Below are 14,484 nucleotides of genomic sequence, written 5' to 3' on the forward strand. Positions count from 1 at the left end.
AAAGTTAACGATTGGACCTGAGTTGTTTTCTCTAAAACAGATGTTAGAATTTGGCTAAAGGAGGCCGCAGAGAGCCAACAATAAGTGTGGACATGATATTTCTCCTTTTTGATCAGATGTTTTGTGAAATTAAATGTTTGTAAATAAAAGCAAATGTATGAAGAATTTAGTTGTTTGCATTTACTACGAATTGTTCTTGAATAGGAAACCCTGGAAATTATTGTCTTAAGAGGTTTCAGAGGGTATTTCTTTCCGGGTTCTTCTTCTCTCCCCAGACATAGATTTGATCTTAATGGCTGTGGTGTCTGGGGAACAAATTAAGAGCTCCTATTGCAAGTGTCTGTCTGAAACAACACAACTTGATATCAGCGTTGGGGGCGCCGAGCAATCAAAGGTCAATCTGACCTAACGACAACCCGGCTGAAATCAGACCTGCTAACCAGCGAGATGCCTGCATGCACACACGCACATATGAAATAAAGCGCCTCATGGGAATGTACACACACACACACACACACACACACACACACACAACCACACACACACACACACACACACACACACACACACACACACACACACACACACACACACACACACACACACACACACACACACACACTCACACACACACACACCACGACACACACAGACCCCCAGTTACACCGATCCTCATATGATCTCTGTGAGAAGACGCAAATGCAGCTGTATGAACAGTTTCTGTCCCTGCTGCAAAACTTAAATTGTAAAAACTATAACTAAAGCCCATATTAACAATAATTTAATGGCTGTAAAATACACAAGTGTCATTTTAAGCTACAAAATATGGCAAACCATCATATTTCACCTTCAACGGTGTTTACTTATATTGTTATACTTAAATATGGTATAATGGATCATTTGGAAGCATTGTCTTATATATTTTTAAATTATGCTGTGTCATTCTTGCACACACATGCACCATTAACAAACACATGTCACCTCCGTTGGACAAATTTCCTCTGCATTGACCCAAAAACCCACATTTCAACACACTAGACCATAAAAAAAACTTTCACTACTCAATGCACTCATATTAAGGTATCTTCTCTTTTATCTATACAAACACTCCGACACAAAATGTTGCATATCATATGTAAATTACTAGTCCTGTCACACACAAGCCCCCTTAGTAACTAAAGGTTTTTCACATACAGTGTAGTACCCAGTAATTTTTCAGTGCCAGCTCTTTTACGCACACATGGATCCACTGTGAAATCTAAGCAGAAACCCTGCCTGGCAAGTACATTTGCATCCTTCAGGGTTAGGGTGAATGACTGATTTACAAGTTAAAATGCCTCACCCAACAACAAATGCGTTTGAAACAAATACTGCGACGTATTCAAAATATGGCCAAATAACCTGAAGCAACACTGCACAGCACTACAAAGATGAAAAGTTAAGCTCACTATGGTTATGATTATTAATTCATAGAACTGCAAAGTGATGGTAAAGACTCATTTGAGGACATGGGAGCTGACATGAAGGTAATGGTCCCTCTCCATTTGTAGTTTCATTAGACACTGGAGAGAAACGTGTCCTCGGGGATAAAGCCTGTAAATGTAATGAGATGCTGGCACCTTGTGTAATGAGATAAACCCTCTGTATCCGTCTCTCACTGGAAGTCTATCATGATTCATATCAGTATTACACTACTGAGCACTTTCTTTTTGCGCCATCTCCCCCGCCTCTGTTTGTTCGCTGTAGAGCGAGGTTCATCACCATGAGCCACTGCTTATGACTCATGACATATTCAGGGTGAGATTGCACAAAGACGAGCAACGTTTCAGCTCACTGCAGGATGTTTCATTTGATGTTTACTCAGTGGCAAAATGAGAAAACATTGTTGAAACTTTGATACAGTTTGTTGGTTCTGTACCACAACCTTTAATATATTGGTTTTATTGTCCATTTTCTGATCTTCCTAAATACTATAGACAATTAACGAATGATTCAAATATGTGTCATGTTGTATCTACAGACAGTCTGTCAGCTCTTTTGTGAAAATGCTGTGTCACTTCTCCATTGGGAGGCAGAGTCTGTCCGATTTCAAACAATGAAAAATGTGATGCTGTTCTGACACTTAGTGGACACCTCTATTATAACATGTGAAGACTGATGAGCTCCATGTACCTGCATCTCCTGTTCGATGCGCAGCCTCTCTCGACCAAGTTCCTCCTGATAAAACTGTAATAGAGGAGACAGACTGTAAACCTACTATGCACTAATCTAAGAATTAAAAAAGAGAAATACTAAAAACAATCTTAAAATTAAGGAAAAACACAGAAATAGGGAAGAGGACAGGGAAATGAGATTATTGTTTTCTTTAGATGACTTCACACTTTGTGTGTGTGTTTAAGTAGTACCTTTGTGCATGCAAATAGCTCTTGTGACCCACAGAATAGCTGTTAAAATAAGGTTTAGGAATGTCACATATGCTGCTTCAGGAGCCTCTTTCGAGAATAGAAGCCAGACCAGATGAGACATGGTGGTCAGGGAGGAATGCAGTAATATTAGAAGAAGGGCTTGGCAATATGATGATGTGCATCGTCAAAATGACATAAAAATGTCTTTTTATATATCATTTCTATCACAATGATGAAAAACAAGCGGCTAAACTGCATTACAGCAATATTTACGCCATTTGGACGACGCTTTATGTTCTGATCCTTGCACATTATGTTCTTTTTGCACTGAAGTTATATATGTTACTCACAGGCTATTTATTGATTAAATTACCAGAAACAATACATTTTTTTGTGATTTCTATTGATTCATGAAATAAACTAAATCGGGAAAGAATATTTTGGCCAGATTGCTCAGCCTTAATTAGTCTTGTCTACATTGTGCACTGTAATTGATATACTCCACATACATATAAAATGGATAACAAGCCAATATGAACTAATTTACTGAACACTTCCTCAGGTTAGAGAAAGTTTGGGTTTTCACTTTGCGAAGACTCAGCAACAGAGACGCCTAAGAATATTTCTGATGTGAGGTGTCATTGAAAACAGGGATAAAATGTGTACATACATCTACATCCTTGTCCTTCTGCAGCAGAGATGAAGACAGCTCCTGAACCTGTCCCTCCAGCTCTCCCACCCTGAGAGTGAGAGTCGCCTTCTCTCCGCTCAGCTCTGTGATGAACGCCTCTTTGGAGCAAAGTTCTTTAGTCAGCTCCTCTATTAACCTGAACACAGACAGAGAAATCGCAGTGAGACAGGGAGGTGGATTTGGTTTGTTTGATTCTGGTGTTTCTTGAGGATATTTATTTGTGTTTTGCACCTGTCTTTGTTGATGTCGAATGGGGACAGGATGCTCAGAGGTCTCTCGTCCTCTGGGATGTCCTCCATTGGGGTGTCTAGGGAGAGGAGGGAGGCATGGGAGTGCGAGGCCATCCGCTCAGCCTCGCTGCGTGCTAGCTGGGCCTCCTGGAAATAACACATGCATAAACAGTTATGATTTGTAAATGCGAGGCACCTGTTTGTCAGTTCAATTAGCTGAAGGTGTGAGAGGACAAACCTCCTGCAGGAGCTGAATCTTCGTCTCAAGGACTTGCTCCATGTGGTCGATTTCCTGCTGTCTCTCCCGACAACGTCTCTGCAGCTCTGCTTCATTGTGATTGGTCAAGCTCTCGGCTGTTGTGCTGTTCAACAGGGGAAAATGCGAGTTAATCAGAGGTATCACACTGCATACAGCCCCACATCAACTCAGTTTATATTCACACACAAATGTGGTCGGAGAGGTCAGCATTAGAGCATGATGCAAAGAAACAATGATGTCATCTCTTTCCTGCCCGTTACAGTGCTCATGGGATACCCAACACCCTTCCACTTATAGCAGAGTGTAGCTGCCCCACCCATGGTGTAGGCTTTTATTGTCATGGTTAGTGATTCACGCAGTCCGTAAGTAGTGATGGGCTAGACATAAATACAGCATTGGATGCAATTTAGATCATTTCTCCTTCACAGTGTCACACCCAATTGATACACATTGTGAAAACTACATGTACTGTATATGCATATGAACATTTTACACTTGCAGATATGTGAAATTCCTCAAACGTCCTTCTTTGCATTCTCAGTTCTTGGCGCATGTGCTCCTCCGACTCCTTCAGACCCCAACTGTGCGAGCATCTGTCTGTATCCCTTAGTCAGTCGACGACGCTGTCCCAGAATTTCTGCTCCCAGAATGGCACACGCCACTCTGTCTCCATGAGTCCTGTCCTGGACCCTCACTACATACGTTTTTAACTCTGTCCACCGCATGCAACAGCTCAAATAACTGGGATATTTTGAACCAGTCTGAGTAATGCAATTGCCTGTCTTGTGTCTTGTCTTTATTCATGTGCAGTTAGTACAAGAGCTCCATGCTACTGTAGGCACCAGCCTTTCTGTGTGACCTCTGTAATCTTGGTCTATCAACAACACATACAATTTAAATAACAGAGAAACACTGTTAGGCTTCAAGTTCATGAGATTCTGACACCAATGTGACAAGTGCAGGCAAGAACCAGTGTTGGTCAGACTGTAACAATACAACAGAAAGTGAAGAGAGGGAGTGAACACAGCAACAAAAATAGAGACCAGTAATAAGAACCAATTTATCCTTTCCAAAAGCTCCAGCAGTTGGCCAACGATGCTGCTTAAAGGTCAACAACCCTGACCTTTTAGCAGCATCTCTGACAATTTCAGCACCAACGCAGGGCCAACTATAACAAAGTCTAAACCATATAGAGTAGGAACTGATATGCCACCACGCAAACAACCCAGGGAGATCTCCACCTTTGCCATCATTGCCCATGCAGTCAAGGAGGAGATCTTTTAAGAAATCAACGGTTTCAAAAATGGACAAACAATTGCCTCTAAATAACATTAACTGGTCCTCGTAAGTACTGTTAATTTACTTGAGACCAATCTTTAAGCATCAATTTATTTTGAACAGAAACAGAGGTGGATACTTGCTTTCATAGAGGCCCTGACACTGAATCCCTTTTCATCAGCTTGTAACATGCTTACAGCGACAGCAGTTGCTGTAGACTGTCAACAATAATCGTAAACAAGACATTTGTCAGGGGTCAGGGGTTTAAGTTGTGTGTTTAATTTGCCTATCCATGAAGGTTTGCGTGTGTCCATAATGTGTGTGTGTATGTGTGCGTTATCAGCTATCAGCTGCTGCATGACATATGAGCCGCTGGAGATATGAGGTGTTACCAGCTAAGACACGACCATGGAGCTGATGCCCATAGATAGAGGTACGCACGCACGCACGCACGCACACACACACACACACACACACACACACACACACACACACACACACAAACACACACACACAGACTTACATAAGTCAAACGGACCGACAGATGAATATTGAGCATAACAGAGGATTCATCTTTGTTATAACAACCTAGAAGTCAAACAAACTTCAATGTGTTGAAGTTTTGAATAACATACTGGAGTATAACAACACTATGTACTGCATTAAAAGTACATGTGAAGTAATTGGATCCCATGATGTTTCACAGGCTGTTAATGAAGGGTATTTGAATGAAGCTACACCTGCCTGTCTGTTCACGACTGATGTTGAAGTGCAGAAAGAGTCGCTCATCTTAACTTCTAAGTTAAATAAAAAGCTCTCTTTGGTTAAATGTATCTTTAATCCGCCTAGTTCACACATACATGAACACTCAGACATTGGTAAGCCTTAGTTTATTTAAGGTAAGGATTGCCCATTAATCAATAATTATGATTCATATTTTTGGACTTACAGTGCTTTGTCCAGAAGCTGCTGTTTTTCCTGGAGCTCCTGCTTCAAGCTCTCTACTTCCACCTTCAGCTCGATGTTCTGCAACAGATGAAAGTAGTACGGTCAGTCATATCTGTCAATCCGTCATTGCACATCATCAACACACCATCTCCTCCAACATCAACATTAAATCTTGTAATCGATAAATGACCATGTGATACTGCAGTATCAGTTATTGTGGCCAATTACTATACTTTGTCTGTTCGGGTGATCGAGAAACCCAGCAATATTTGCACAACAGATCAAATTTGTGATTTGTTGCAACTATAAACTCTGCATTTTCATTCAAATTATTAATTTCATGCCATTTAATTTTCAAAGGGTTTTCTGTGTGAAAAATAGGATAGCAATTTAAATGTCTGAGGCCGAAATAGTGAAATTGACTGGATGTACAGTACTGTCAAGTGTATTTATTTACATAGAAATATGTGAATATTTAAGCTACTACAAGCCTCCTCCACACAGGTGGTTTACTTAACTGGATGATTCTACCTTCTCTCAGGGCTGTAAGAGCTGTAATCAGCCAGAATAAACAAAAACACCTGTGTGGGCTGATAACAAAAATATAAGCCAATAGACACAGACATTTTGATTTGTTATAGCAGCAAAAGCATAAATGTACTTTTCCAAACATAACACTTTAATAATATTAAAAACGGACATTGCTGACCATGTCTGCTGTGAGATAAGTCTATTTAATTTAAGAAGATAACAAAAGAAATCAATCTTGATACGGTAGTTATGTCGTTTGTGACTTTGTAAAGTTTGGAAACCCCTGTAAAGTTTCATTATGATAAGTTAAAAACACAAAAATAAAAACATTTTCATATCAGATATCTCGCCTTACACACTTGATTTATCATGGCTGCAGCAAAGCATGTGATTAATAGCCAAACTGAAGATATTGCGTAGACAAAGGACCACATAATCTACATTAGGATCATGCTTAATGTAAATAAGGTGTGTACACTTGAGGTTTAATTAGAAATCCTATAAGCTTTTAAAATGTGTGACACAGTGCAGTTCAATGCTTATATGTTCACTTGTTTGTCTGAAAGTACACTTCCCTCCCTCACATCTCAAGCACCTTTTTATTTTGTCTCTGTATCTAATCTCTCCGTCTCTGCTGTGCGGACCAGGGCTGGTGAGTGTTGTGTATCATCAGTACAGAACATCTGACCGTGTTGACATGGCTGGTATATTTAGAGCTGGAGAATTCAGGACAGCTAAGATATTCACCCCTGAGGGCCAAATGCTAAACTCCACCGTTTGTTTACCTGCTGTGGGACATTTCAGGGCCAATCAGGGCTCTTACATCGGGCCAGGGGGCTGACGATTTAAACAGGGGGATTGGTTGGGCTCATTCTTTCCATGCTGACGTTAGAGAAGAGCGAGAGGACAGTTTATGGGTGTTTCTGTAGATAGGTTTTATCACTACGGCTAGGCTCGTGTTAATCTCAACAGATTGTCCACCTTCTGTTGTCCGTCATCTTGATTTAGCTTTCTTTCCTCTCCTTTCTCTTTCGTTTTTTCTTTCTGTTTAAGAAAAGTTTTAGTACGTCTTAGGTAAGTCTGTTGCCCTGTCCCTTATCCGTAACACTCAGAGAGTCGGGCTTACACGTGCAACGACAAACCAAACCTACTTATAAAAATGTTCCTGAGAGGCATCATGAGTGCTCCACACACACATACTCACACAAACACATTACACACATTCATTCTGCAGACGTGACCAAAGCACAAAGCACTTACACATAAACTAGTCACGTCAAATCAGAAAGTGACGAATATCAAAACCAGAGTTTCAAATTACATGTTTACACATTTTCACTGCTTGTCGAATGGATTTCAGGCAAAACAAACCAACAAAAATGAAAACGTCTTGTTTCTTACTATCATAGAGTTAAAGTTGTTAAACTATACATGTGCAGTAAGAAAAAAGGAGGGCTGAAATGAATTCAAAGGGACATGACTGAGGTTGTGTTTTGTAAAGTAGAAAAGATTCCTATTTTATTAATAACACATTTCTGTATTATTATTATTATTAGTAGTATTATCTTCAGACCAGTTAATCTCTCGATAATTCAACTGTGCAGTACTAAGTAAAGTAATATGCATCAGAAACTAGAACTTATGCATCACATGACCAGACATGTGCTCTGCGAAGCTAGTGACGGTAAATGATTCATCTAAATGCTCTGATAATAAATAATGTAACACACAAGTAAGATGAACACATATTCCCGTGTGTGCCAACAACTTGGCTTTCAGTAAGAGAGACGTTTTCCCATCCTGAAAACAGCTCTATATATAGACACCCATCACAGTGCACCTGCTATTCTGGCCCCTCTTGGCCTGCCGACCCTCAGCAACAGATCCCCTAATAACCAAACTGTGCATGAGGAGGGAGACGGCCGCACTGACAGGAGTGTCATCATAAACCAAACACACCTGCAACCCTGTGACTGATCACTTACTGACAGATACTATGATTTACTCTTAATACAGCTATTAAAGATGCTATATTCCAAACCAATTACATGCTCTGGTAGCATCATTTTATTTAATGGAAACGGTCAAATATGCTGTTCAATATATTAAATATGTTACTAACAATTATGATTTGATTATTCTGCAGATCATTTTCTGTATAAATGTACTATTAGTTTTGTCTATAAAATGTTATAAAACTGAAATATCTGTTATAAATGTTATAAAACTGAAATATCTGAGTTCAAAGGTATTCAGTTTACTATCCCATAAGATGAAGAAAAGCAGCAAATCCTCTTAATTCACAATAATTGGCTTTTTTGTTTGAAAAAAGAATGGTTAGTTATTATCAAAATAGTTATTGTATCATTTTCGTTTGATCAATTTATCGACTGATTGCTTAAATTACATATTAAATTATAATTCATATCAAACATATCTATATTTTTAATGAACTGACATGATAAAAATGACACGCTTTGTATGTAACAAACTATATGCGGAAGAGAAACACACAGAAACACACATTATGATGCATGAGTTGTCACATATGGACACTCATGTGAATGCATGTGATAAATAAATCAGTGCACTCAAGCCTGTTCTATAAATAGAGTCTCTGGAGCTCTGAGAAGATCGCTATGTGCCCAGGACCAACACACCTAGTCTGTACTGTATTACACTGAAATGCTTTAGAGAGGACAGGAACCCTGGCACTGTTATGACACACGACCAAGAGAGCGATGAGCTGCTCGGGTCGCATTACAACTATGGAACAAAGATTTAGTCTCCAATAAAACACTGATTAGAACGATCAACCTTCAGCCGCACAGAGTGAGAGATTGTGAAACACATGGATTAAAATACAGTCGGATGGCGTGGGATCAGTTTACTCAATCACTGCTGGTATGTAGTAATTGTGGAGCATAAGTGGGAGGACACTCAGGTCTTGTTCGGCTGGATCAAGCACTCATTTAGTTTTCTCATATCAAAGAGCTGTTGCTGTTCAGAGGAGATTAGGAATGAAGGGAGAAAGTAAGAGGCGCGTTTTAAGTGCTGGTAAACAGACAACAGCTGGACAGGGTCACCTTATTGTATATGCACACTTTACACACACATAAGGCACACGCACTTATACCCAGACCAGGGCCGGACCATCTGACTTCTTAAACCCTTCAGTTTCAGTGACAGTTAATGTTGTTGCACACACCAGCTGAGGAGTTCCAGCATGCACCTGTGGCAGTTTTAAATTTGTAGAGCACAGATTTTTTTCCAAAACACACCAACGAAGGAATGAAGAGAACAAGAGCAAAGGCAACCATGGACAACGTCAACCGTGCCGACATACTTCCAGCGTTGTTTTGAATTGGATTTGTTATCGTCACACAGTCGCCAGAGGATGGTCAAATGAAGATACTGTTGGACTTTTGTGCCAAATTTCAATAAAATTTAAAATGGGCATTTTAAAATTTCAATTAAGAAGTACTTGATAAACACAAGGATGCACCGATCCAACGTTTTCTTACTGATTCCAATACCGGAGCTCTCTTTGTTTCACATATAAATATGTAGACTTAGTGGAACTTATTACAATATTCTTTAAATAAGGTCAAATGAGGCCAGAAACAGGGATGGCGCTCAACATGATCATGGCCAATATACCCAATCTGCTCAATAAGGTCAGTACCAGCAGTACTGATCCGTTTGATAAAGTAAACAAGAACACCCATCTGAATGGGGATTTGATGTCAGCTTTCATTCCTTTCTCATTTTTGATACTTGGTGTTGCAGACACATTTCAGTCTGTACCAAAAAAAAGTAAAAGGGTTTAATACCCAACTCTGCAGAAGGCTCAAACACAACACAAGCTGTCATGATAAACTTTCATAATATATCCAAAGGTGTATCTCACTGGGTCTCTATATATCCAGAGCTGCACTGTAACCTAGTATCACTGGGTTGTGTGGTAAAACATTTGTACACTGGTTAATTTAAGAGCATACAATGATCCCAGTATAAGACAACATTGCACAGCAAAACAGAGGTCCTGCTGGACAAATGTCAGCTTGGTTCACACAAACTGCATCAAATACAAGCTCCTGAGCAAAGAGCTAGCTCATATATCTCAAAGTCAAAGTCAGCTTTATTGTCAATTCTTCACATGAACAAGACATAAAAGGAATTGAAATTTCGTTTCTCCCTCTTCCATGCGTAGACAAGACAAAGACAAAGACAAGACACCATTTGTAAAGTGCAAGACACAATTTGTAAAGTTCAAGACACAATGGTTAGTGACACAACATAAAGCTTATGTGTATTCCTGCCATATCTAAAAACAAACAAACTAAACACGTGGCACGTCAAAATCACCTCCACCACATCACTGGGTCAACAAACAGTGACGCTTCAGGATAACATACCTGTATGCTGTCATGATAACAACCACCTACTGCCTGATAAAGGCACAATTGAACTCTTTTCATAAACTATTCGCTGCCAAATCGCTCAACAAAACAAAATCAGTGATTATTGATATCTTTGTTATTTGGTGAGAGGACCCTTGGCCCCTGAATAGCAACTTCCCACACCACTTATCACAATCAAACAGGACTCCCATCATTTCCTTCACGCCCTGTGGGGTTCCCTACTCACCGTACGATAGACATCCTCACTGCTCTCCTCGTACTTCTGCTGTATCCTCTCCTCCAGGAAGTAGATGCGGAGCTTGAGGCTGAAGTTCTCTTTCTTCAGGTCATTCAGGTGCTGTGACAAAGTACGGTAACCGTTAGACATGTCCGTCAAATAGCACCGACACGACTTGACATGTCCGTTATAGGTCAGAAATAAACAGTCGTCTTCGACCTCTCCGTATCATTTGGAAACACGGAGTCCATTTTAAATGACAGTAGAGTCCGGTAACCGTTAGACATGCTACCTCCTTCTCAGGAAGAGCATAATGTCAAAATAAACAAATTATTTACAAAGTGGTATCCTAGCCTCTAACAGGCCATTGGGATACCATCTACAAACACACATTAAATCTAACACATTCACACACACAAACACCTTCACACACACAAACATACACACACACACTAGAGTCTAAAGGTGTGTTTGCATTGCAGAGGGCGACTCTGCAGCCCGGCCGGTCAGAGGTGTAACCATGTCAGCTCCATGGTTTGCTCTGGTGTGCTCGGGGACGGGACAAGAGCTTATTTTACAGGAGGAGACATCCCTGGAATCCCAGACTGCCAGGGGAGATGGGTGGAAGGGGAGAAGAGGGGAGGGAGGGTGAGTCGGGGGAGGTACGAGGCTCAGGGCTAACAGGCAGTTGTGATATGAAGAGAAATTTCACCCCTCTGCAAAACAGGAGAGCCAGAAGGAACAAACAGGGACATGAAGAGATAGGAAGGGCTTAGATGTGAGTCCCATTCTTTATCATTTTGTCTGGTTCCTTTTAGATTGAAAATACAATTTGTTTGTCCAGTTTAATCACTTCCCTGTCTGTTTTTAATATATTTTTAAGTGTGGAGTTTGTTTGCCGTTGAGAGAACAGCTGAAACTCTGTCCACACTAGACTGCATCTTATATAATCACAACAGTAATTCGCCTTCATTTAGTCTCTTCTGAATTAGGGACATGACAATCTCAACACTATTTGTTTTATTTTACACATTACACTTACATACTCAGCATGCTAATACACTTGACAACTTAATTAATCATTGGAAATAATTTGAAAACGATCAATAAAGATATTTATGTTAAAATTTGTACTTTAGAATGCATTTACTTTTATGATACTGATGCATTTTGCCAAAAATACTTCTGTACTTTAACCTAATTTAAAAAAGTAATGTACTTAAATGTAGAATGACAACTCTCAGTAGATATAGGATTATTAGAGGCATTATGCAACATTTTATGTTGTAGCTGGTTCAAGTTTGACTACTTTTTTGTACAGTATAACAATGCATAATGTCTTATAAATGAATCATATGGTTTGCATTGTACCTTGATCTTCAAAGTAACATCATATCAATTGCTGCAAAAATAAATGTAGTACAGTAAAGAAAATACAATGTTTTTGTAGTTGCATAAAGTAATATAACATAAATACCAAGGTAAAGAAGCCTACTGTACAAGTATCTCAAAATTGTACTTAAGTACAGTAATGTATTTGTTTGTGTATTAGTTACTTTCTCCCACTCGTCTTATCTCTCCAGAAAATTGGAATATATAGCATGTCTGGCTGAGAGTAAAGTAGTAACATGGCTCAAAACAGAGAGATGAAAAGACAAAATGGGATGAGTTAATATCCAAGATAGAAAACCAGTAAAATCAAACAAACTGACAAAGAGTAACCAGCACGGGAAGGCAGAGGAGCCAATGGGAGCGGGGCAGACAGGTGAGTGGAAAGAAGTTGGATGAAATAGGAGACCTGGGAGCCACAGTGCTATAAATAGGGAGGTGTCCTGAATCTCACAGAGCGGTGAATCCCTCAGTGTCCCACAGAGAGATGAGTGAACAGAAAGGAAGACGGATGAGTCTTTTAGTCTCATAATAAAAGATTGGCTTAAATCAAGTTTCAGACAGATGTTCAGTGCAATAATGAAGTGACCAAGACATACTAACACATAGTTACGTCAATATTAGTTCTTAATGCGTTCAGTGAGTGTGCCAATTTAAGTGTCACATTACATGCTGTTGCTAAATAATTCTGAGCAAAGATAGGACAGGCGCCAAGCGGAGTCTCCACAATACATCAGGGATGACATCATGTACATAGTGTGTGTGTGTGTTTTTAAACTCCACACGTGACACCACTCGTACACTCCTTTCAGCTCGTCATCAAAGACAAACACATAGGAGTGAATGTGTGTGAGTATGTGCGTGCAGTATGTGTTTATTTCAGTGTAAAAGTGACACATCCAAGAATTGGCAGCCATGTAAGTGACTCCAGCTCTGAGTCCTTTTAGAAAGTAACTTCGGCTTTCATGACTAGTTGGTGACACCTCCAGTTGGTTTTAACAGGGCCCAGCAACACCCCCAGAATAACATTAAAGAAACCGTCACTGGCTGCGAGTTTTCAGACAGTAATAGTGCTTGACTTGTTGTTCTGATCTGGTATGCGTCTGAAACAAGTTGGGAGGTATGTATTGACGTGAGCGTGGTTTGGACTCGAAATCAATGTAGCACAGTCTGAGAACCTGTCCACAGTGAAAACCTGCACTGCAAAAAGACAATACACATTCAAAATGGGTTACTTGTGTGCTATATTTACCAGAAGAGACTTTTGATTTAAGACCGGATGGGTCATTGTTTCAATCCCCTAGACCGGCAGGGTAAATCCAGGTGAGGAAATTGAAATGCAAAGCGCAAATACACTTATTCCATTTCTTGCCATGAGTTTGATGACAACATTAATGACACTCATATTTGTGCGTTGATTATGAATCTGGATCCTGGAGGTTAGCATACCGCAATAAGTCTGGAAACAGGGTGAAATACATTGCCAAAATCTTCCAAACTAAATGCTAACATGTTGTTTTTAGATTCTTAGTACACAAACAGAAATGTAAAAACAACCTTTTGGGGCTGTTGTTACATGCTGTGCTATTTACATGTAGAGTACTACTTACGCTACAGGCTGGCTGTCGTGCTGTTTCCGGTCTTTATGCTAATCTAAGCTAACCGTCACCTGGCTATCACTGATACTTAACGCACAGACATGAGAGGGATCAATCTTCTAAGATAACTCTTGGCAAGAAACCAAACAGGCGTATTTCTCAAAATGTCAAACTATTCCTCTGAATTCATCTCTAGGTGCCTGTGGATGAAACAAGCCTTTATACATATAACTATCTTAAGGTTGAATATGGAGAAAATAATTCCAGTAGTTGGGTTGCCAGGTTGGTCAGACCCGGCGCCATAAAAACAAGTATCGCAGAGGAGTTTGACTGACAGTTACCGTTAGCTGTTACCGTTAGCTGTAACAGCTAAGTAAACATGAAAGTTAGCTTACCAATCAAGGCAAAACGTAGCAATTTCGGCATGCGTTTTAATGCCGTTGAACTCTTTTATCTCAGTCCATCGAGTGAATGCTTGGCCTTTATTGACTCTAGTTTTTGCCCGTCTCCAGTC

The 14,484-nt window shown here is 39.9% G+C and overlaps 1 protein-coding gene across 3 annotated transcripts in view; it reads right to left on the reverse strand.

The window, feature by feature from the left end:
* The window catches only part of LOC310957519 (myomegalin), a 37,804-nt gene extending 26,266 nt beyond the window's left edge, over nucleotides 1-11,538 (reverse strand). For 2 of the 3 annotated variants that reach the window (XM_083928117.1, XM_083928116.1), the window contains exons 1-6: nucleotides 10,993-11,538; nucleotides 5,813-5,889; nucleotides 3,565-3,688; nucleotides 3,328-3,473; nucleotides 3,076-3,232; nucleotides 2,173-2,226 (exon numbers count right to left, since the gene is read on the reverse strand). In XM_083928117.1, coding sequence (XP_083784243.1) covers nucleotides 2,173-2,226; nucleotides 3,076-3,232; nucleotides 3,328-3,473; nucleotides 3,565-3,688; nucleotides 5,813-5,889; nucleotides 10,993-11,133 — 699 coding nt within the window. In that variant the 5' untranslated portion in view covers nucleotides 11,134-11,538. The remainder of the gene's footprint in view (nucleotides 1-2,172; nucleotides 2,227-3,075; nucleotides 3,233-3,327; nucleotides 3,474-3,564; nucleotides 3,689-5,812; nucleotides 5,890-10,992) is intronic. The other variant, XM_083928118.1, reaches the window with a different exon arrangement.
* Nucleotides 11,539-14,484: the final 2,946 nt, after the last annotated feature.

This window comes from Echiichthys vipera (assembly GCF_963691815.1).
Source record: "Echiichthys vipera genome assembly, chromosome: 15".
Taxonomy (NCBI): Eukaryota; Metazoa; Chordata; class Actinopteri; order Perciformes; family Trachinidae; genus Echiichthys; species Echiichthys vipera.